Source organism: Eleginops maclovinus, chromosome 11, assembly GCF_036324505.1.
Source record: "Eleginops maclovinus isolate JMC-PN-2008 ecotype Puerto Natales chromosome 11, JC_Emac_rtc_rv5, whole genome shotgun sequence".
Classification (NCBI taxonomy): domain Eukaryota; kingdom Metazoa; phylum Chordata; class Actinopteri; order Perciformes; family Eleginopidae; genus Eleginops; species Eleginops maclovinus.
Genome location: NC_086359.1, coordinates 19941548 through 19964712, shown reverse-complemented (window position 1 = coordinate 19964712; position 23165 = coordinate 19941548). Strand labels below are relative to the sequence as shown.

The following is a 23165-nucleotide window of genomic DNA, read 5'->3' as shown; positions in this document are numbered from 1 at the left end:
TTTAATATAATATTGATTTAAACTTTATTTTAAAGTTTTCCAATATGCAAAAACACTATGCTACTAATACAATTAGTAAACACCTAAATCTCACAGTAATCATATTTATGAATATAACTTTTAATCATACTTTTCTAATATACCACTCAGATTTCAGATGGAAATATTTTACTCATTTTTGCAATACATTTATGTGACCGCTGAAGTTACCTCAGATTAAAACCTGATTGGTTAATAAAACATAATGCTGAATAAGCTTATAAACACATGATGCCTTATTATTTTGTTATGAGGAAATGAAAATTCAAACTAACAACACGATTATATTGAGTCAGAGTATAACACTGACCATGGGACCATTTGTAAAAAGTACTTATGATAATGTACATGTATTTTTTGAAAATACTCTTACTTATGTTTGAGGACAATTATGAATGCTATATTATTTATATTCTTTTTTTTTTTCCTTCTTGCATTCTCTTTGACATGATATTTGTTTTAAAAACAATAAAAATGGAGGTGGCACAATAAAAATAAAACACATTTTAAATGAAATAATTTGTATTGCTGTCGAAGGTGTCAAGTGTGCTACTTATACATGAATACACATTAAAAACAGAAGAACCCAGCTAATAGGATACAATATGCTAATCTCATCAAGTATGGTGACAGTGTGAAACAGAACGACTGCTCTAACCTTTAATGTGAAGAAACAAGAGGAAGTAGGGGGGCTCAGCCCTCCTATAATGATATTCCTCTACCTCTGAGGTCCACCTTGACTTACCTGTGGAGCCACAGGCAGGCTGCATTAATGATTAACACCATCAGGTCCCACCCAGGGCCACTGTCCCCTCTCACAGCACCAGGACGTGTTTCCATCAACACCATGACAGTAATGATTGCGATATTACATGTGGTTCCTGCTCACCAGGAGCATTGGGCCCCCCTCTGATCAACGGAGAGCTTTATTAGAGGCGATGCCCGAAGGGGGAGGGGCCACTCTTTCTTTTCCTGTCGGAGTATGGTGATAGATAAGTATAAGACCCCCTGCAAGAATGCGATCACATTGAAAAAATCAGTCATTGTGTTTCCTTGCCTCCAACATGCAGCAACTCATCCTGCCCGCTCTGCTGGCATCTTGCTGGACCCTCTGCACAGAAGCAGGAGGTGAGTGCCTTCATTCATAGCTGGGAAATAAGTGTTTGATACTGTTGATACCTCTTGATACTGTCCTACATATAAAAAAAATGTTCAATGTTGTTGGTTAATTAAGTGAGAATGTATTACTTTTAATACAAACATTTTTCTGCCTGATTTTAGTCTATTTGTTATATTTCTGATCAAAATCTGTGATGTTGTTTTATATCAAAGCATGCAGGCTCTATACCGAGTTAATACGTTATTTAATTGTGCGCAACATCAGAGCAATAAACATTAGTGTGCATTAATAAATCAGAACGACAGCAGCAGGTGAAGTTGCTTTTTACCAGTATTTTTCTTGTTTATTAAGCACTTCAATTGAATTAGGGAGTTGATATATTGCGGAATCCAGAGACTCAATGACAGAAATCCGAAAAAACATTGAGAGAGATGATCTGCCAGGAAAAATGTCGTTAACCAAAGCCCAGCATCTCAAAACCTGCCTGGGTGACGCATGCACACACCTGCCATGTCCATCACACTGATGTGTGTCCGACGTGCTCATCTGCAACCCGCAGGTCTAAGCTCCCTGTTCAAGGACACGAGAGGATACAGAGAACCTGGATCAGCTGAGCCAAAATCAAAAGCAGGCAGACCCGACCGAGCTGCTGAGATTCTCACAGTCCCGAAACACGTCTCTCTCCCTCTCTGTAGCTCTCCCTCTTTCTCTCTCTCCCCCTGTCGTGCACCTGCTCTTCTACACACTGAGTCAATGGCAGGCATTTGGGTCCTCGTTGCCGCAGAGAGACGCGTCGAGCTGCTCGCCGCCAATATCTCCAAATTCACAGCGGGGAATTGTGACTTGTTAATTAGACAGAAAAGCGCAGAGGTTTGGCACCGATACTCGATTAGAGTAAACTGTCAGTAAGTAATGACTGGCGGCTGAGGAAGTGACGAAGCCTTTTCATTACAGTCATGTGTTAACTAATGCGCCCATTTCAATGAAAATGTCACAGGCTGTCCCGTGCGACTTTCGATTGAATTCCAAGTATTTAGATCTTTTTATGTGTCTTTTAAATATTACCAAATTAGGCGTTTTACATTGTTTTGCTGTCAGCCCATACGACTGATCCTTAAATTATGTTTAAAAAAACACACCTATGTGACACATATTTCTGTCAATATTTTGGCAGTATTTATTTTTTCAGGAATAGCTCCAGTTCACTTTCACTCCATGTGTCTCATTGCGCTCAGCATGCAGCGTTGAGGAGGAGCATCGCGTGCACCTCCACACTGCAGCGCCTTGACTGAGCTATGCCTAATGCTTCGGTGTGTTTTAGCAAGGCTTCTGAGTTTTTGCGGTAAAAAACATTTTCAAATGATCGTTCCAATGTTTGTGATTGCATTGGCCACACAAAAGACCAAGTGTAAACCAGTCCTCATGTGGGGACCCTGAACCTCGCTAATCTCAAAGTTGGACAGCCGTTTTGGCGAACAAATCCATAACCGGGTTTCAATCTCTCTCTCTTTTTTCTATCGTGTTTGGTGTTAAGTGTATGTCGCGTCCGCAGAGCACAGTCTAGCTCGCACGACACAATGGCATTAAAAGCTCCGTCTCTCTCCGCGGCGTGCAGGCAGACATGGCCTGTAATTGTTTTCCTTGCACTGCATTTTGTTTTTTCTTCTCGACAGTTTCCTCTCTTTGCTCTCTTGGTATCTCAGATTCATTGAAACACGTTCTCTCTGTTCGTTTGCACTGCAGCTAACGGAGATCAAAACCCGGCGCTTATTCTTATTGGTCAAGAATTGTGCGGACAGAAATCTGATTGGCTGTGAGAAATACGCGCTACAGCAAGTCTCAAAAATGGATATTTCTCACAGACAGTGATGGAGGAGGCATTCTGTTTCGGTGTTAAAGTAAAACAGAACTGTGCCATACGTCTTGAGTTGAAAACGTTATATAAATATAGGCCTTTATTTTATTAGTTTGAATTATTTTAAGAAGGTTTGTAAAACGTATTGGAAGTTAATAGCTCCAGGCTGTTATACTATTTAAATATTACTATTTCTGTCCTTACTACTGGTTGTTAGAGATTAAACTACATTTAAATAAATAATGAGGTTCCCACTACAATGTCGTGGAATAGACATAATACTTAAAGTTCCAAGGATAAGAATAAACAATATATATAGAATGTAAAATATAAAATTAAATAGAATATAGATCTTATATGTTACTGAAATGACTGTTCTGGTGGGTAGATGTAAATATGTTATTGATAAATTAATAGCATCATTTGTTATATTGTGTATTGTATTTGTGAATCTCCAAAGTAAATTGTAACTTAAGCTGTCAGATACTTCTCATGGAATATACTAAAGTAGCATACAAATAATGAGCCTAATAAAGTAAAGGTAGGTCAGATTTGTACTAATTAGACACCTCTGATTTTAGGAGTTTTAGTTCTTTTGTTGTTGTTTGTTTGCAAATCCTCCAACAATAACAACAGTATCAAATTAAATTGAATACATTTGCATCTCTTTAATGCTTGGCCACCAGTGAATACAATCTGAATGTTCAACCCCCTGCTGTGTTTATTTTCCGTAGCCATTATCATGCCAGAACAGTTTACCAACATGGCAAAGAAACCAACAGACTTCCTTCACAATCAGAATTAGAATCAGAAATACTTTATTTATCCCAAACTGGGAAATGTTTGATTGCAGCAGCAAAATAAAACAAGGAGCATAACTAATTAAAATTAATTAGAACACAAAATAAAATGAGAAATATACAAATGTACAAATACTGCAGTGAAATGGAATATTAAGTAAATATAATGTAAATGTACAATGTTAAGTTTCAAACATGGGGAGAAGTCCACACACTATTAACAGAGCAGGAGACTTTCCCCGTACTTTTATGTCTAAATAAATATTTGATTTGTGAGATAGCTGCAGATATTTGTTTTAGAGTACGGCGTGGAAACATGCAAACCAATTGTTAAATATTAATAAACCCCGAGACAAACATGTGAGAATGCGGGCCTCCCTGAGGCTAGAGGTTGGCTCTGTGTTTATTTTGATAGCATGGAAAGATAAAGTACAAACAGTTACTGTTTTGTGAATAGGAAGACAATTCCTGTGTATTAGGGGGGTTTGTATGGCCGGTAAAAACATCTGAGTTAAATCAATAGGAGAACAATCCACTGTTTGCAGTAAGGAGAACACATGCATACACATGGCAACATAGCGGGAGAGTGTATATGTTCTGCAGAAACATCTGCCATCACAATGGGCTCAGGCTGTGTCACACAGAGGTTAACACTGCAGGCTGGCTGATACTGTGAGTGTGCACATGTACGTGTGTGTGTGTGTGTGTGTGTGTGTGTGTGTGTGTGTGTGTGTGTGTGTGTGTGTGTGTGTGTGTGTGTGTGTGTGTGTGTGTGTGGTGATGTTTATATTATATAGAGTGGTGATGTTTATATTATATAGTGATGATATTAAGTCATACATGTATATCTTTTTGCTGTGACAATTTTACAATTTTCCATTTTCTGTGTTTCAGATTGGTGCTATCAGACACAGTTCAGCTTGGATCATCCTTGCAATGGTACGATTTTTAAAATATAAGTGAAATTTTATTTGATTAGGATAAAGCTTTATTCAAATGTTTTTAAAGCGAATTAAATGAAGTTATATATAGAAAAAACGCAGCACAGAATAAAACAATCTGAGAAAATATTACTGTTTGGGCTGATGTTTGGTTGACTAAGTACTGAATGAAATACTTATAGAGCGTTACAGTTATGTTATAATCGTGCAAAAAAACATGGAATATAGTGTGCAATTGCAAATGAAAAAGATTGAAACTTGATTTGTTCAATATTTAATCCAAAGAGAAAATGGAGAAAACCGTGGACTGATCCAGGTGGTACTCCATTAATACATCTGGTGGTTGAGTATTTACAATCCCTCACATAAAGTCTCCTGGTAAAATAAAATAAATAAAAACCGTCTTTCTCATATAATAGGATTAGATTGCACTCAACATGTTGTGCTCCAAAAAATAAATTAAAGAAATTCAAAAACAATGTTGTTTTCCAGATATCATGATCCCTTTATTCGATATGCAACTTGTGAACTTGTGGTGCTTTGTTACACAAACCATTTCCTTTCTATTGTAAAATCACCCAGAAGGATTCTCTCTATGGATGAACCATTATCTCCAATACTGCAGCAATTTAGACTACAAATTAGGAGAAAATGATGCTTTTAGATTTTGGGGTTGAATGTCGCTTTGAATTGGTATTATTCTTCTTTTAGTGCCAGAGAAGTGGAACCTAGCCAACAGCCGCTGTGACGGAAGATCCCAGTCTCCCATCAACATCGTCACCAGAAAGACTTTAAAGGATAAGCGTCTGACTCCTTTCAAGTTTGATAACTACCAGCAGATCTTCACAGGCATGATCAAGAACAATGGCCATTCAGGTGAGCATACATTCCATCTGATAGCCATCAATGAAGCTCAGTGATTATCTGACTGTTGGTGTTTGTCTACTGCAGTTCAGGCTGGAGTTCCTCACCTGAGCACCGTCTCAGGTGGAGGCCTGCCAACCAGCTACAAAGCGGTGCAGTTCCACCTGCACTGGGGCAACAACGGAGGGCCCGGCTCCGAACACACCATCGATGGAGAGCAGTATCCCATGGAGGTATCTTAACCTTAACCTCACACAACTTGTCTTGAGTGAAGGTTAAAGGTCAGGTCTCTTTTTCTGTATGGATTAAACATTTCAAATGTGTATGTGAATACAGTATACTCTACATTTAAGGCTGCAATACTATATCTTTTTCTCACAAAAGACAATTATGCATTAGTCCAGTTTTCAATGCTGACTTTCCTACCTGACTGGCTCCCAGCCCCAATCCCCTTTATTTCTACTCTACACATTAATAATTAACAACAGGGCACAGATATATAGCTGTAGTTTTCTTTTATAAAGGCTTGAGTAATGTATTTGTTGGGAGTTATTTACTGACATACATTCAGCGATTAGCTGAGTATTGATGGCAGCAGAAAAGTTCATAAATCACTGATTATTGAAACATAGAGCGCCATGGCAACGAAGAATGACATATTTCAGGCTTTGGATACACAGGCATATTTGTGATGACTTTGGTCTTCATGGAATTCCTCAAAAAAATATTATATAAACAATATTTAAATGGTAAAAAATACTGTTGGGTCTTGGCTCACATTTAGATACAGAGCTGATTCAGGTGAACTTTATTTAACCTTTATTTAACCAGGTAAAAGACCCATTGAGATCGTGATCTCATTTTCAAGGGTGACCTGGCCAAGAAGGCAGCAGCACACGTCATCAACATACAAGATACAAATACATTACAATAAATAGGGCCACAAGTGAACAAAATAACATCCAAGTGCAAGAGCAAAGGAATCGATCATAGGAAATAATTAGGAGCAGAGGCACCATCCAAATATTTTTTGTTGTCGGTCCTTTAGGAACCGGCGGAAGACATTAAAAGATACAAGTTCAGACATTTTAAGTTTGGCCTGAAAACTGATATGTCAAATGTTCTATTCTTAAAGCATGGAATCTACTCTACAAACTCAAAAGGCACTTAGAGAGAGCTTGAACAAAAGTCTGATAGAATGTATGTATCAGAGATGTAATTGGGCTCCAATCTAAAACTTTAGGGTTATTCTTTGACCAATACCACATCATTCCTCCAAGTTTTTATGAAATGGGTATTGTAGTTTTTTTGTGATTCTGCAAACATATGAAAAACCAATCCATAAATCTTGGCGGACGCACTATTATTTTACACAGACAGTTAAACAGGACTTTGTTTGAAAGTGGTAACATCAGCATTTTTTTCTCAACAGCTGCACATTGTGCACATGAAGCAGCAGTACACTGATCTGACGACAGCCCTATCAGACCAAGAGGGAGTTGCAGTCCTTGGCTTCTTCTACGAGGTAACCATTTTAAATCCTGTATTGTTGAAATCAAACTGCCCTTACAGAACCGACTCCATTAGAATGACAAATGGGTGAAATGTGTATTTCTGTTTCCAGAAGTCAAATAGTGCAAACCGAAAGTATGAACCCATTATAAATGCCCTGCGAAGCATCAGAAATGCAAGTAAGTTACAAAGTTCAATTACAAGCAATCATAAGATATGACAGTTCAGCACCGATGCCAACATGTAATCTGTGGCTTTTCTGTTTCCAGAGGACAATACTTCTCTGATTGCCATCTCCTTGGCACAACTAATCCCAGCTGAGCAGAATCTGACCAGCTATTACCGCTACAAGGGCTCTCTGACCACCCCAGGGTGCAATGAGGCTGTGATTTGGACCTTGTTTGAGAGTCCCATCCCTCTCAGCATGGAACAGGTTAGCATTAAGAATACAAGTGGAGCACTTCTTTATAAAACAAAAAAAAAAGATATCTGTCTGATGGTCTGTTTTATAGTGAAGTAATCTATAGTCTATAATAGTTCATATATTACATTCTAATTTAACAGATCTGCAACTCTTAGATTCTGCAGACTTGCTTAAAACATTACTATTTTCTAACCTCAAATTTCTCCTGTGTTCCTTCTGATAATGATCATATTACAATTGAAGCATAATAAATAGGCTGGGTTAAAATATTCTAAGGGACATACATGTGGGGGTCCTGGTATATAATCACCTTGTAAGGGGTCCTTGCCTGAAAAAAAGAGAACCTATACTAAAGCTTCTTCTAGGTTCCTTTAACTTTTTTAGTGCAATACTGTTTTTTTCTTTTCTACCTCATTGTGCCTCTGTTGGAGAATTTAAAGGTGGAATGTGATGGTATTTGGCGGACCTCATAGACATCTAAAATGTGACAAGGGGCCCCAACAGGACACTGTTCTTTTGTGAGCAGTCACATACCAAAAAGTAGGGGAGCCCTGGTCAGCAATGTATGGTATTTCATAAGCATTTATAAAACCTCTTATATAATTTCTCTCTCTGTAGAAAAGTGAAAAGTAAAGAGGAATATTAAATGGAAATACACAAATAAAATACAAGAAATTCAATATTGTACTGACATTAAGACCCTTTGTACCTCTTCTGTCTTCCTCCAGTTGCGGGCATTCTCTGAGCTCAAGTTTCACGATGGAAAGTCGATGGTAGGGACCTTCAGGCCGGTCCAGCCCCTTAACGGTCGGCAGGTGTCCTGGTCGGGAGGTGCAGTTATCCTGGCCAGCTCCTTCCTCCTCATGGCTGCCATCGCCACGGCCTTGGGACTATCCCAACCCAACTAAAGAGTAGCATTCTGTGCTGCACTGCGACATCCATGAACAAAATTAGTTCTGTATCACTCCTTAGCTGAACCCCGGTTTGTAACATCCTCATCGCATGGTAGCTAAGATGATAGACCACGTCGTAGTGCAGGCAGGACTCACAGTGTTCCCCTCTTACAACACAAAATGAAAACGTCTTACGAATGGTGCTGTAAGGGTTCGATCAGCATTCATGCATGCATAGCAAAGTCTCATTTCAGCATTATGAATGTGCCATAAAGCAGGTTACCAAGCACTCATACTGAATTCAAATGCAACACCAGATCCCTGAGTCATGCCCTCATTTTCACAGCGTCATTCTACACCAGCAAACACTCGCACACTTTAGACCCCACCCTCCTTGCCCAATGTCAGGTAAATTTAGCCTCTGCTTTATGTTAGTACCAGTGGCCAATGTTTGTTCCAATGTCAGCCTCATGACTTGCACGTGATGTGCAGTTCTCAATGGGGCGTGTGAACGGCATGGAGCTAATAATAGCAGAACTGAGTCAAATAAACACGCTCCATTTCAAAGCCAGCGGTCAAAGGAGTCAGCAGATTGGCTTCTCTTTCAAAGTCCAGGAGCGCACGCCGAGGCCATCAGGTGAACCCTGTGCAGTCACTCAGTCAGCAGTAACTCTGGGAAAGCATGGAGGTTAAGGGGCGTGAGGTCTTGCATTTCTTCATGGGAATTCACTGTCAGGCTCATAACTGCAGTCTTTTACCTACATAAGTCAGAAGCCATGTTAGCACCTGGCATTAACATAGGCATCAAGTGATCTGAACACATGTCGAAATACCTAATGCATCAGTTCATACCAACATTCAACAACAACATCAAGCGGCATGATACACACATGGTATTACGTTGTAGCATGTGTCTTTTCTCACGGGGTTTAGTAAAAAATACTTTGGAAATCAATACTCTGGAAATTCCTGCTAGGGAAGATCTTGAAGTGTGTGAGCCCCTGTCCCCAATTCATCCCCTAGTATGAGAAGTACAACTGCAAGCCTCCCGATTACAAGAAAGAAAGCTGTGCAGTGTGAACAGTACAACTTTGAAAGTTGTGTTAATTAACCTTGCTTTAAAAATGTGGACTGAGTGATCACACCTTAATGAGTCTTCAATGCATATTGGGAGTAATCACCTCTGTACTTAGAGTTGATCAAGTGTGATGGGGTCACCCTAAACGCATGTAAACACCAGGTGTGAACGGGGCAGAGAGGCTAATGTTTATGCTAATCAAGTTAGGGACAGTCTGGTTTCAGGCAGAAGTAAATGGCTTCTGTGGCGCAGGGAAACATTTATCAACCTGCACAAAAAAACCTAACATCTTTATTTTCATATACATCTCAAACACTCGCATGAGACTGCATGTCTTGATGTTCCGATAAGTGAGCTGCGTGAACATGGGCGCTTGAGTTAAGCTGCACACGCACAAAACTGTGCTTGCCAAATGTATACACACACCTCAGGCACTACATTTCCCATGTTTGACCCATGACGTCCAGTGAGCTTATTTTAAAGAACATGTGACTGCGTTCATGGCTTGTATTACAGGGTCTCGGATGCACTGAATGTTATCGACTGTGAATTACACTACACTGACTTCTCACTCATCTATTAAGGAGGACATGTTATGTATTCTATAGTGAGAGCAAGAATTTATGAGAGGATCAAGCAAGGAATCTGTATATTTTCCATTGTTTCATAAGGCATCAAGTTATCTTTATATGCTGTGTCATTGTACACAATATGTATTTATGTATTGAATGTGTATATTGATATAAGACGCAGAGTTATTGTTATTTATGTACTGCAAAGTTTATATATGAATGCTAACCCATATATGAAGCATCAAGTTGAACAATCGAGTTTTCTTATGATGTCATAGCGTATGAAATTGTCAGGTTGTAATGCTTAGAAGTGTCATGGATAATATGGAGAATGTGTTCCGACTGAACTAAATAAATAAAATACTTACATACCTTTTTAATGACAGTCTCTTTTGCTTGCACATGCACAATATAAGCCACATGAACCAGTGATCGAAACAGTGTTTAGCCTCAGCGTCAGATCTGCATCTCTGCTTCCGCACTGTGAAAACTGATACCAGAACACACTCCTCTGGCTCTGTTGTTTGTCTGCTGGCTCAGACACACAGACAAGCTTCTCGCTTTTCCCGTCTGATTCCCCTGCAGTCTGTTAGGAAGGTTCACAGATCTCAATCCCTTAATCCTTTTCTAATTGACTTGTTTTTTTATATTTTAGAGTCTGTTTTGGCCAAAGTGCACATATAGATGAGTTATAAAGTGTTGCAGCATACCTTTCTATGCTAAGAAAACCTGTTAAAGTCTACAAAACAACAACGTCCTCTGAGATAGATTGCAGGTGTTTTTCTAACTTTATCCTCTTCAAGTTATATCCCCTACCCCCTTCTTTTGATTTTCTCTCACAGTCATTAAGGAATCAAAAGGCTTATTGTGATGGTCAGGCTTAGGAAGACACCAGCTCTTTACAGAGACATGCACGAAGACAAAGTTTAGACAAAAGCTTGAATGAAAGCCTCCCCTTCATTCCCCTGCCTGGGCCTCTATTGGTTCTCCAGTTAAGCATTAGGACAGACTGATGATCAAAGGGTGGATCCTTAATATCTATTAGGGGTACCTTGGTCTTCTAGTCATGCTTCTGGGATAGCACCCATACAACCTCACTTACTCCTAAATCTCCCTCCAAATAGCCCATGTCCCTTGGGTCTCCGGGACAAAGGGCACCATTCTCCGTGGAAGAAACCAGAGGCATCCTCATATTGAAAGTGACCCTTTTTGAAACACACACAGCAGCCCATCAGATATCCAACTGCAGTTAAAGGTCACTAGGCCGCTCTTTGTCCATGTGTTCAAGAGAAAAACAAACAGTGTCACCTTTAGTGGGTCTCTATAGACCCTTTCACACATGCACTGCAACCCTGACATTATTTGAATGATCTATGAATGCAAATGATCAAATCAGTTGAATAGGAGTTCCCTGTAGTTTGTGTGTTCCCAATTTAACCCATTTTGAAAGGAACCCACTTTTATTTAGGGAATTAAATGCAAGCAATTGCCATTGATGATGTTTACTATCGCTGCTGGCTTAAATGGATATAAGGGTCATTTACGCAAAAGGGCCAAAAAATGATCAACTTAAGAGACAACACATTTCTGTCAATATAAGGGACACAATTGTCAGAGAGATTCAAGGATCAGCAAGAAAATTAACAAAATTCCAAACATAAAATTGTTTATGGGTTGCGAGGTGCCTCCTCTACACAGGTGTTATCCCTTGCTTAAAACTAACAAAGTGGGAAGGCTTCTGAAACAGTCAATCTCCTGTTTACTGCCATGTGTGAAAGGAAACTCTGGACAATGTGCGGCCCTTCTTCGCTGGACTCCGAAGTTCATATGACAAATGGCTCGGTGATGTCCTTTCTTCTTGCATCTCTAATGGTCTGTTGATGGATGCTAAATGTTTGTCTCAGAGCAGAGCTGTCAACAAGGGATATCTGTGGCCCAATGAACTTTACTCTAATTCAATGATTCACCTGCTAACCTTATTGTGCGGCCAGTGATATATCTCACAGAGGTGTCTGCCAGCAAAGGCGGTCATAATGTAACGTTAGCCAACCGTGAGGAAAGACTCCTATCCTGCCACGTCATGTAGCAGCACACAGCAGCTAGCCAACAACAGGGAAGCTGGAGGAAGCAATCTAACAAGGGCCAAACATTCATTTCCTCTTAAATTGAACTCAGGAGAGATAGGCTTTGAGCAGAATGTTGCTTTGTCCTTTAGCACACAATGGCTTTCATTCAAGAAAAACAGCAGAAAAACAGCAGGGGACCATTTACTGCTAATATCTTTTTTAGGAGCTATCACAGCACATACACTGTTACAGCCATTAGCATACATTTCCCATCAGTGGAGATAATATCCTGTCATCCATACACAGCGGCTGACCGGTTTACATCCAGTGCCGGGAACGAATGTGAAGCGACTTCAAACCTTTTGATCTCAAAGAGCAAGACAATGGGTAAATCACCTTGTTTAAAACGCCTTTTCAAAAACGTCATTCTTCCTTTCAAGAACACTTGAGTTTCAATTGCTGTGGAGGTCAGAGGCCATTACGGTCAAAACCTCAAAGTGGGCTGTGGTGTCTTAATCTGGGAGCCTTGTTTGCATCCTGCTCAGAGCTCTGGTCCTCTGAGGTGGAGCACAATGGTGTCTGGTTAAGAGGCGATGAGCTAAGCTGTGCAGAGGCGGCTTACTGCTGCCAGTGTCGGCCCGATGAAAGTGGAGTCAGTAAAGCAGACAGACCTGGCTCTGCAGCCGGCTGATGAGAGTCAGCTGAAGCGATAGGTTAACTAATGTAATCCCTTTTAGGAGCAGCAGCTTTGGTAAAGTGATCTTGATTACTCTGGCCCAAAGTTCATGGAGGGATAAGACGGTTTGATGAACAGATATGGAAGAAAGCCCCGGTACACTAATAGATGGAAACTATTCAATTAAAAAAATTCCCTTCTACAGCCAGGGGGATTTCTGTCATTAATTGTGAACACAATTGGCTCACCCCTAACTCAAAGAACCTTAAAGGATAGGATCAGATTTTTTAAGTCGGTCACAATGTACATGTGACTGTATGACCATAGATAGATTTAACAGTTTCTGTTATCTTTCCTCCTGTCCATCCTGGCCCTGAAGGAATCCTCTCCTCTCCCACAAAAAGAGGGCCTTTAATTTGATACATGTACATTTATCTAACCTTTAAGTCTATGCGTGTTCAACCACAAGCGTTGCCCACCAAATTAAAATAAATGCACAGGCTTGCAAGTGCACACGTGTTTTGTGGAACATGCAACAGACCTGAGTCAGACTACGGATGTCTTACTCAATCTTTGGCTTTAAATTTTATCTGCACTGTTAAACAGAATGATTACGGATTTTGATACTCTACATTGAAAGCAGGTTAAGGAGACCAGTATGTATTGAAGGGACATCGACTGCTTCCAAAAACTCTTTAAATGAATATTGGCATGTTAGCATATGTTTAAGACTGACTTGAGAACATGTGAGCATAAGTTGAGGTGAACTTGATTCATATGGTTTCCTCAGCTTCATAAAACTGAACATAAAATGGGAAGTATTGTTGAAGAATAAACACATTATTTGTTGAGTACTGATATATCTCATACCTTATAGTGTTCATAAGGGCATAGCTATGTGACTTTTCTCTTGTGGTATGGTTCATCCTCATCCAAGGATAGCAGTTTATGTGTACATATTGATATATAGTGCCACAGAATAGAGATAAGATTAGGTTTCTGATTTACATGATGCCCATAGATATATGACATAGACTTTGTATGATAGCCACAAAAAGATATTTTTAGATCAGCTCAAGTAAAAATGTTCCTATAGGCAAACACAGTAAAATAAGGGATATTCAATGAAATTATATAAAGATAAATGCACAAAGGTAACTGAGGAAGTTGATTTCGTTGCAGTTTAGTTGTGAAAGTGACACTCACATTATGACCTGAGAGCACACTTGGACGGAGATGGCGTCAATCGACAGGATGAAGGTTAAGGCTGGGCAGAGAGACGGCCCTCTTTTTAAAAACAAAGTTACCTTATCAGTGCTCACCAAGAGCCAGAAGCGAACATGGTCAAGTTGTTCTATTTTCAACAACAATGTCATTTGGTTTCATTGTTCTGGGGGCTACAGGCCAGTGAAGGCGGTAAGGCTACTTGTAAAAATTGAACCTACATGCTGGCTGAACCAAATTTATGGCAGGTTTTCCTGAAGATCTGCAGAGGAATCACAATATTGTACTTTACAGATCACCAGTGTACAATATCTTCTCAATAACCATATAAAACATTATTTAGTAAATTCTTTAATTTTTTAGGATAAAAAAAGGAATGGGTTCTAACATTTCCTGCCATATTTAACTCTGCTCTCACATATCCCTTCCAAGACTATGCTTAGCAAATGTTGTCAATACAATTTCCAAATCCACAGATGAGGATGTGATGAAGCACATTCTGTCCTTTTCCTATGACTTTAAATAAAATTCAACAGCCCTGCTACTGGTGCCAAAACTTTGTCCTAGCTGTCGATGAACCCTGTTCAGTAGAAAGCCGTGAGGAAGCAGCGAGCATTTTAATTTTCCATTCATAAATTGATTTTTTACTGAGATATTCTGACCAGCCACAATGACAGTGAAAGGCTGCTGCCTGCCGTCACATCAAGACAATCCCTCACTGCCCACCAGCTACATCCCACCCGGCATCCGCCCTTGGCACTCGTACATACCCACATCTCTTCCCTGTTCAAAGCAGACAAATGTTTGATTGAGAAGCAAAAAAAAATGTTTGTTCTTTTCATAAAGTAATATTTATATTTTGAAGGAAAGCCACACAGCCAGCCAGGAATGCAGGATGAGAGGACATGAGACAGGACACGGAAATGTCCTTGAGCTACGTGTGTAGTTGGGTTTAGTACAAAATAAAGTGAATAAATAGAACTTGGGTCTTCCACAAGAACTTTCAGTATCCATTTAAAGTATTTTTACCAGCCTTATGCAATTTTAAATTATTATTAGCCTTAGAAAAATATAACTATAAAGCATCCAGTTGCAATCTAAAAATATGAATCAGGTTTTCCCGTTTTAAAGACATTTTTGAAGTCTGTGACTGGCATAGTTGGGAAGTGGTCAACAATCCTCACCTTGTTGTCACATATAGGGAACCAGCTCCCTGTCTTATTGTCCAACACATTCAGTAGATGGATAAGCAGTAAGACATGTTAAAATAATATTAAATAAATAAATGTTCTTACAGCCTACACATTGTCTGTGAACTGCCGAGGGCTAGTTTCCTCTTCTCCTATGTTTTATGATACTTCGTACACATCAAGGCTACAACAAATCTGTTCATATTTGTGTAGCTTCTGTAGCTGTCTTCTGTACATCTGATCTGATAATGCATAGGAATCTCATTCATCCATAACTTGTCACACTGGCTATGTGCAAATTAAAACAGAAATTTGACAAGTTGACACCCTTTAACACTTAAAATGTAGACCATTTCACATCCAGCAGATATTAGCATTTATTTGAATTATAATGTTCATTCTCTTTTAGACCATGTTTTGGTGTTCAGCCTCTCCTGAAAAGCTGCTTAGCTAGATTTATTCACCAGCTAACGTTATGTGTTAGGCAGGAGTGTAGGCCTGCAGGGGTTTCATTGGTTGCTATTTTTTTCTTTTTTCTGGTAACACCTCCCTCCTGTTGATGTACAGATAGGTGAGAAATGGCGGCAGCAATAGCCAAGATCAAAGCCAAAAGAAGCTAAAAACGCTAAATAGAGTCTTGAATAGAGGTTAACTTGGTAGTTTAACTGTATTTGGTTCCTCATGTCTCTGTCAATCTGTGGTTCAGCACTGTATGAAGTGGCAGGAGTCTCAAACCGATTCCCCCTGTGGCATTATAAATAAAAAAAATTGCAGAACTGAGTAATTGCTGATAGATTTGGTCATCCCTGGATGTTAGCTTTAGTTAACAAATGAATGAATCAAGTTCCTCATAAACAGCAGATCAGAGTTCCCTGTTTTGATTTGTGTTTTCTTACCAGTCATGGTCTTCCTGGCAACTGGGATTTAAAAAAGCAAGACTTTAATAAAATAGATACAAGCTGTATCCCATACAATACGTCGACCTGAAAAACACTGAATGGTAGCTTTAGTTTAAACTGTTTATAGAGTAACTTCTTATTAAAATAATGAAAAGGATCTTTAGCTGTAAAATACAATTTTAAGTTGTCTAACTCCTTTTTAATTACTTTTACTTTCACAGTCAAGTCAGAAATAAAATGGGGAAGGTTTAACAGTATAATCCCAGGCTTTTAAATATCTAAAATGAGTGTCTAAAATGGTTTAGATATGAAACTAGTTCAGAGTTTCAGTAAAATGTTGCTACTTTTATTTCTTATTTAGGTCATCATCACAGTACTTCCCTAAGATACAATGCCCGGCCAAAAAAAAGGTCACACATATTCGTTGGCCCGCCTTTAGCTTTGATTACGGCATGCATTCGCTGTGGCATCGTTTCCACAAGCTTCTGCAATGTCACAACATTTATTTCTGTCCAGAGTTGCATTCATTTTTTAAAAATCTTGTATTGATGACGTTAGATTCGGACCACTGTGCAAAGTCTTCTCCAGCACATCCCAAAGATTCTCAATCGGGTTCAGGTCTGGACTCTGTGGGGGCCAATCCATGTGTGAAAATTATGTCTCATGCTCCCTGAAACACTCTTTCACAATTTGAGCCCGATGAATCCTGGCATTGGCATCTTGGAACATGCCCGTGCCATCAGGGAAGACAAACTCCATTGATGGAATAACCTGGTCATTCAGTATATTCAGGTAGTCAGCTGACCCCATTCTTTGAGCACATTGCTGAACCTAGACCAGACCCACTGCAGCAACCCCAGATCATAGCACTGCCCCCCACAGGCTTGTGACCTTTTTTTTTGGTCGGGCAGTGTAATTCTCCTGTTATACCACTAGCAAAACTGATATGAAGGCTTTTCACAATAAAAAAAAACAAAAGGCCTGAATTAAATATATTTTAAATTATTGTCCACATACCAAAACATACAGCATGCTAAGTTTATATACGTTAACTTTCAAGGAAAATAGAATACATTCATTTATATAAATCATATCATTCTCGCTATAGGGGACTTTTTATATTAAATATCTTTCTAAAAAAATTGAAATGTTTTCATCACTGTGCAACGAAAATGCATGTAATCTACTGTACTTTGACTATGACCATGACCGGGTGCACATACTGTATATTGGATCTGCTTGCAGTTCATTAATAAAAAGTGCAGGAGCTTGGGAAACAGCCTAAGATTAAATGGGGAAAAAAAATCCCAAAATTATGATGTCTCAAAGGCACCCTACAGCAAGAATTATGTTTTATTTATGCAGCCATAACCATACAATGCATTATATTCAGATCTCTCAGAATTGTTGTCTGATATTTACTGAAGAAAACTGCAACAACATGACTGTTTCAAAATAAAAGTTAACCAATGTTTCGAAAATGAAATGCTTTTAAGCGGTATATGGTGGATTTGAAATACCAGCAACTTAATTCTGCTCTGATAGAGCATTTAATAAATAAGATACTTTCATAAATAGAGTTAGGTGACGTTAAATCATGCCTTTGGCAGATACAGGATACTATTTTTGCTCATCTAGATTCAACACGTCCTATGGCTGGAATCTCCATCCTGTTACTATGGTAAAAACATCCCCAAAACAGAATCACAGAAAATAGGTCTATACTAGTCTTTTAGGAATGCAAATTCAATTTTTCCACAGTGACGCAGATATTTTGAAGCCTCCATATTTTGAAGCCTGCTGCGGGTCAATGGGACACTTGTGTTCCCTCTCCTCTCTGTGGCAAAGTGCTGCAACCTTTCCAGAAGCTGGTGACATATCTTCCATATATTGTTACAGCACCTTTCCCAGGGGAGCCATAACAGAAAAAAGTGGCTGCCAATTCACCGGGAAGGCTGAGCACACCCTAACCTATGACGCCTTCACCAAAGAGGAAGGAAAGAGGAAATATCTAAGACTTTCCTCTCTTTTTCTTCCTGTTAGTTGGTTTTCAGCGGGTTGTCATTAGTGTCATGGTGACCCATTAAAACAAGGAGACAGCTTCCTCATCAGGCACTTATTTCACAGCTGAGTGACGTTCAGGGCTGCTGTGTGCTGTGGCGCAGAGATGCAGATCGTATTTAACGTCTTCAATTTTATGCTGAATTACACAGGCACTCCGGTTTCAAAGGGAAAGCATGGGCAGGATTTGGAGGATCACGTTACTGAGTGTTTCGGTGGGCAAGTAACACACACAAACACACACTACAGTGCATGTATGCATACAAGAAACAAATAAGGATGGCCTTACTACCGTGTGTACAAACACAGTGGTAAAAATAACTGCAAATATTGTGGATTGCATATGGCTGAGTAAGAGATTGACAACCATGATTTGTTGGCAGAAAGACATGCATGAAGCTGTAATATTTGTAACACAATAAATTGGTAAATCAGAACATATTAATCCCTCACACTCAGTCCCCCCGTTTGTCCAGCAGGCTCTTGGCTGCTGTGCAGTTTGTTGCACCGCGAGCCTCTCGGATATCTGCTTTAAGTTCATTCAGCCTTTTTTGCCTGCTATCCTGAAGGTGACAGAGGGCTTCACTTTCCCTGGCTTCTGCTGACTTTGGGCTGTTTAGGAATGAGCTGCAGAGAATTTTTCAAAGGAGTCTGCAGATTGAAGCTCCTCTCTGTGTGATCAGCTGCAAGTGAGTGTCCTCATTCTGCTCTAAGTGATGCTGCGAAGATGACACATTTTGTCAGCATCAGAAGGCTGCGTGGCTGTTGATCGGGGAATTTCTCAGATCATACAAACTTAAGAAGACATGGAACCCTCAAGCATAACTTACTGGTGTTAAAGAGGGATTGTATGACATACATCTGCACTGGGGGAGGAGGAAACATTCCTACAGAAAGAAAGGGACAGTCACTCACCCCAAAATCAAATTAACATATTATTTACCTCACCTTTTAAGGGCTTTGATATATCTAGATTGTTTTGGATGTTAAAGACACTGCCATCAAATGTCTTTCTTTCCTCAAATAAAATGGAACTAGATGGCAACCAGGCTTTTGTGTGCCAAAACAATCTAGTTGTCATAATAGCACTACAGGTAAGAGGAAACATATGTATTTTTTATTTTGTGGTGAACTGTCCCTTTAAAGCAGTGAGAATACATTGATTTTGCAGGAGACCTACACTCAGAACAGAGCAGCCCTGCTTGAATTGACATGAATTGGCAGTTTGTATCATGAATGCCACAGTCTACACCAATAAAAGGATACAGGAAGGATATATATGGGTTTTACCATGACTTATTCAGATGATGAACATTTCTTAAGGGACGTGCTGCTCCATTCATCCAGAAGTGGAGCTTCTTCGCACTTATGGTATACTGTACTTCATAAAATCATGGGTGGATGCACAGGGAAACGTGCACAAAAAGCACCAGACCAGGACAAACAAAGGGAAAATGTGCATGTTAAATTCATAAATAATAACTTCCTTTCACCTTGAAAATATAAATGTTAATCCATGCAAAGGGTCATAAATGACGTAATAAAAAAGACAAAATGTGACGTAAAGAAAATAGGAAAAAAAACGGATATAAATGATAAAGCTGTTCTGAAGCTTTCAATCATTTATGAAGCATAATTGTCTGTGGTCAAATGTGAACTACTTTAAATAGTAGTAGGAAAAATATAAACAATCTCATGTGAACATGTGATATCTGATTAATTCATTTTGATGCAATTTCTCCACGAAAATGTTATGCTTTTGATTGTCATTTTTTACACATTACATACAGTACATACATTGAGTACAGTCCTTAAAAATGACAATTTAGTAGCATGATTAAGTTGGGACCATCAGCAACCATTTGGTGCAGCCATACAAAAGTTATAATTTGTCGAAGCATGTTTGGGTTTCTCTGGTCATGAACCAGCAACTCTCAAAACATGAGGCCCCTCGATTATTAATATTTATCATTCACGCATCCTGCCGTGCATTATTCTCCTGAATGGGATGAGATGTTGTCACTAGCTGAAATTTTTAGATTGTTTTATTTATATAAACTGGGGCGCCATTGTGGGGCACATTATTCGTGTCTGACCCCCCTGGCAAAGACCTTTGAATTGTATGGTAAGCAAATATTCGAGTCAAGTCAATCAAAGTTTGTTATAGCACAATATCACAAAGCGTGCCCCAAAGAGCTGTACGTATAATAAAAACAGAGACAATAGCAGAACACACAAGGTTTCAAGGTTTTATTTGTCATATGCACAGCATATACAACGTATATGTTGGCAATGAAAATCTTATGTCCCATGCTCCTCCAACAACTCAACATACATGGTGTAAATAAGATGAATAAAATAGTGCAAAAACAGAGAAGAATATTTACAATAACAACAATAAAGACTTAAGGATGTGAAATATATACATATGTGGAATACATTGAAAGCATTTAAATACACTGTATGGTAATTTAAATACTTTACACTGTTGAATGAGGAGGTATGCACAGATGGATATAAAACAAATCTATACAAAAATGTATAGAAGTGCGATAAACTACGTACAAAGCATGACAAACTGAGACACAGACAATACATATAATAAAAATATCCAAAAACATACAGAAGATAGACAATATGAATTGGAAAATAAATACATACTGTATACATAGCCATGTCAGTTAATGAAGCAGCACCTCATGCGACAGCTTTCTGAAACACTTTCTCAAAATAAATACTTTGCTGACAATGATGTAAAACAGGTCACGTACTGCAGGCAGACCTGAGGCGTCTGAAGCAGCTCATTAAATCTAGTTTCACTATGGATGGGAATTCTTAATTAGATGAGCCTAATTACCTTTAAGGCAAGGAACATTTATCTTTACCCAATATCCATGTCTTGATCCATTCCCACGGCAGGGGGCTTGTCAACCTACCCTGCAGCTTTCACTTAATTTACTTGTGCATCCAATTATGACAGACAACAGCTTTTAAGTATTTAATTCCATGATACATTTTCAGATTTGTGCACTTAACTGAGGGCAACACCTCAATGGACAGTTAGTGGTGTAGGCAGGGACTCTAGTGAACGTTGAATGAGAGACCTTGTTTGTGCTCACCGACATCAGCTTTTAAAACCCCCAAAAGCTGGTCTTTACATCGTCCTAACAAGGAACTGTTATAAAGAGACTCTGAATGTTGAAATACTTCGTTAATATTTTTATTTATTAAAACAACAACAAACAAAAAGTTAACTGTACATAAAGTCTCCCTACAATGGACAAGCCAGTGCAACCAACATCTATTCTTTCAACCTCAGTAAGTAAGTAAGTAAGGAAGGAAGGAAGGAAGGAAGTAAGGAAGGAAGGAAGGAAGTAAGGAAGGAAGGAAGGAAGGAAGGAAGGAAGGAAGGAAGGAAGGAAGGAAGGAAGGAAGGAAGGAAGGAAGGAAGGAAGGAAGGAAGGAAGGAAGGAAGGAAGGAAGGAAGGAAGGAAGGAAGGAAGGAAGGAAGGAAGGAAGGAAGATAATTAGCTAAAACTAATGAATATCTAGTTGAAATAGTTAGCAAAACATTTTTATAAATGCTTGAAATGATAAGCTAAAACATGTGTAAATAATCATTTGGAAAAGTTAGCTTGAATAGACCTATGTTTGAATAGTAATTCAAAGTTATCGATTAACGGTGGAAACATTCAGCTTCACCTGCAGTCGTAGTAGTATGATAGCTAACCAAACAAACATAAATATTAACATGTATGAAAACATCTAACAATATCTACTTTCATAAAATAAAAAAAGTGTTAGGCCTATACATCTGGAAAATATACTGTATACTATTAACAATAAAGGGGTATGCAAGCTCATCAGCACGACTGTGAGTGTAAAAAAGGTTGGAAACCATTAAAGGTATCTAATATCAGGATTTACAAACAGCATGTTTAACTCTCACATAAGTGTCAAAACTTTCATGCAACAGGAAACTCATCATTATTTAACAAAAGCATGGGCCTCTGACAATAAGCATGACCTGCCCAGATACAATGGCTAACATCAGTCTCCTGAAACTATGTAGGTTGTCACCAAGGTGATCTTTACATATTGACGCTCAACCAAACATTGCCCACTCAAAGTGTTTGTTTTGAGACAAAGGTTGCAGACCTAAACCCTCACCCAAACCCTCAGGCCTTAGACACAATGTGTGGGGAGGAGCCAGGGCACGAGGATGACATGGGTGTTAGGTATATGTATAGGGGTGCAGGGTGAGGGACAGTGACAGTGATATCACAACCCAACCAGCCCATTGGGAAGATGTGAGATAGACACCCACAATCATGTTTGTTTTCAGTTGGGGGGAAGTCGATGACTTAGAGAACTGGAGATAAAGAAAACAATACATCATCGGCAGTTTTCATATTCTTCAATTTAGTCATTGCATGTTCAGGAAACTGACACCTGAAAGGCAGGGTATTGTAATTAAACCTATGGTATGTCTTTTTTTATCTGAGTAAGTTAATCTCATTAAATAGGTTGCATGGAATGTCGTACTAATAGCCTAAACCTTGCTGATGTTTCAAGCAGTTCCAGATGTTTCAGCATGGTTTGTTTATTGAGGGTGGTCTGTGCATAAGGCCAGCACTTTCTCATTATGACAACTCCTCTTCCCACTGCTGCCACTGCGCATTCAATCATAACCTTCCCTCAACCTCCAACCTTAAACCCCATGATGGCCTGACAACACCATGCATCATGCAACGTATCCCCCTGCAACATTAGTGTGATATTTTACGAAAAAGGATTTGCATTCTTCAACAAAGATATGTCCTTCAATGCACAAGACTCTGCGGTGCAGAACCTCTTTAGGCAACAGAACTTCTTAGAAGAGATTGTGGTTTTAAAAAGGACCTTTAATACATATATAGGGTCAGTGACTGTTGTGTGCCATTGTTATCTT

At 39.1% G+C, this 23165-nt stretch overlaps 1 protein-coding gene across 1 annotated transcript; it reads left to right on the top strand.

The window, feature by feature from the left end:
* The first annotated feature begins 960 nt into the window (after window positions 1-960).
* On the top strand, window positions 961-10478 carry ca4a (carbonic anhydrase IV a). Its single transcript, XM_063896177.1, has 8 exons — window positions 961-1167; window positions 4709-4753; window positions 5467-5631; window positions 5707-5852; window positions 7052-7144; window positions 7244-7310; window positions 7401-7564; window positions 8284-10478. Exons 1-8 carry the CDS (start codon window positions 1104-1106, stop codon window positions 8461-8463), a joined length of 924 nt encoding a protein of 307 aa, XP_063752247.1. The 5' UTR covers window positions 961-1103; the 3' UTR covers window positions 8464-10478.
* Window positions 10479-23165: the final 12687 nt, after the last annotated feature.

Bases quoted from the DNA above. Each gene is read 5' to 3' on its own strand.
- ca4a (XM_063896177.1), top strand. From the start codon at position 1,104: ATGCAGCAACTCATCCTGCCCGCTCTGCTGGCATCTTGCTGGACCCTC. The intron at 5,632-5,706 runs GTGAGCATACAT...TGTCTACTGCAG, and splicing joins CAAGAACAATGGCCATTCAG to TTCAGGCTGGAGTTCCTCAC. The intron at 7,145-7,243 runs GTAACCATTTTA...TTCTGTTTCCAG, and splicing joins TCCTTGGCTTCTTCTACGAG to AAGTCAAATAGTGCAAACCG.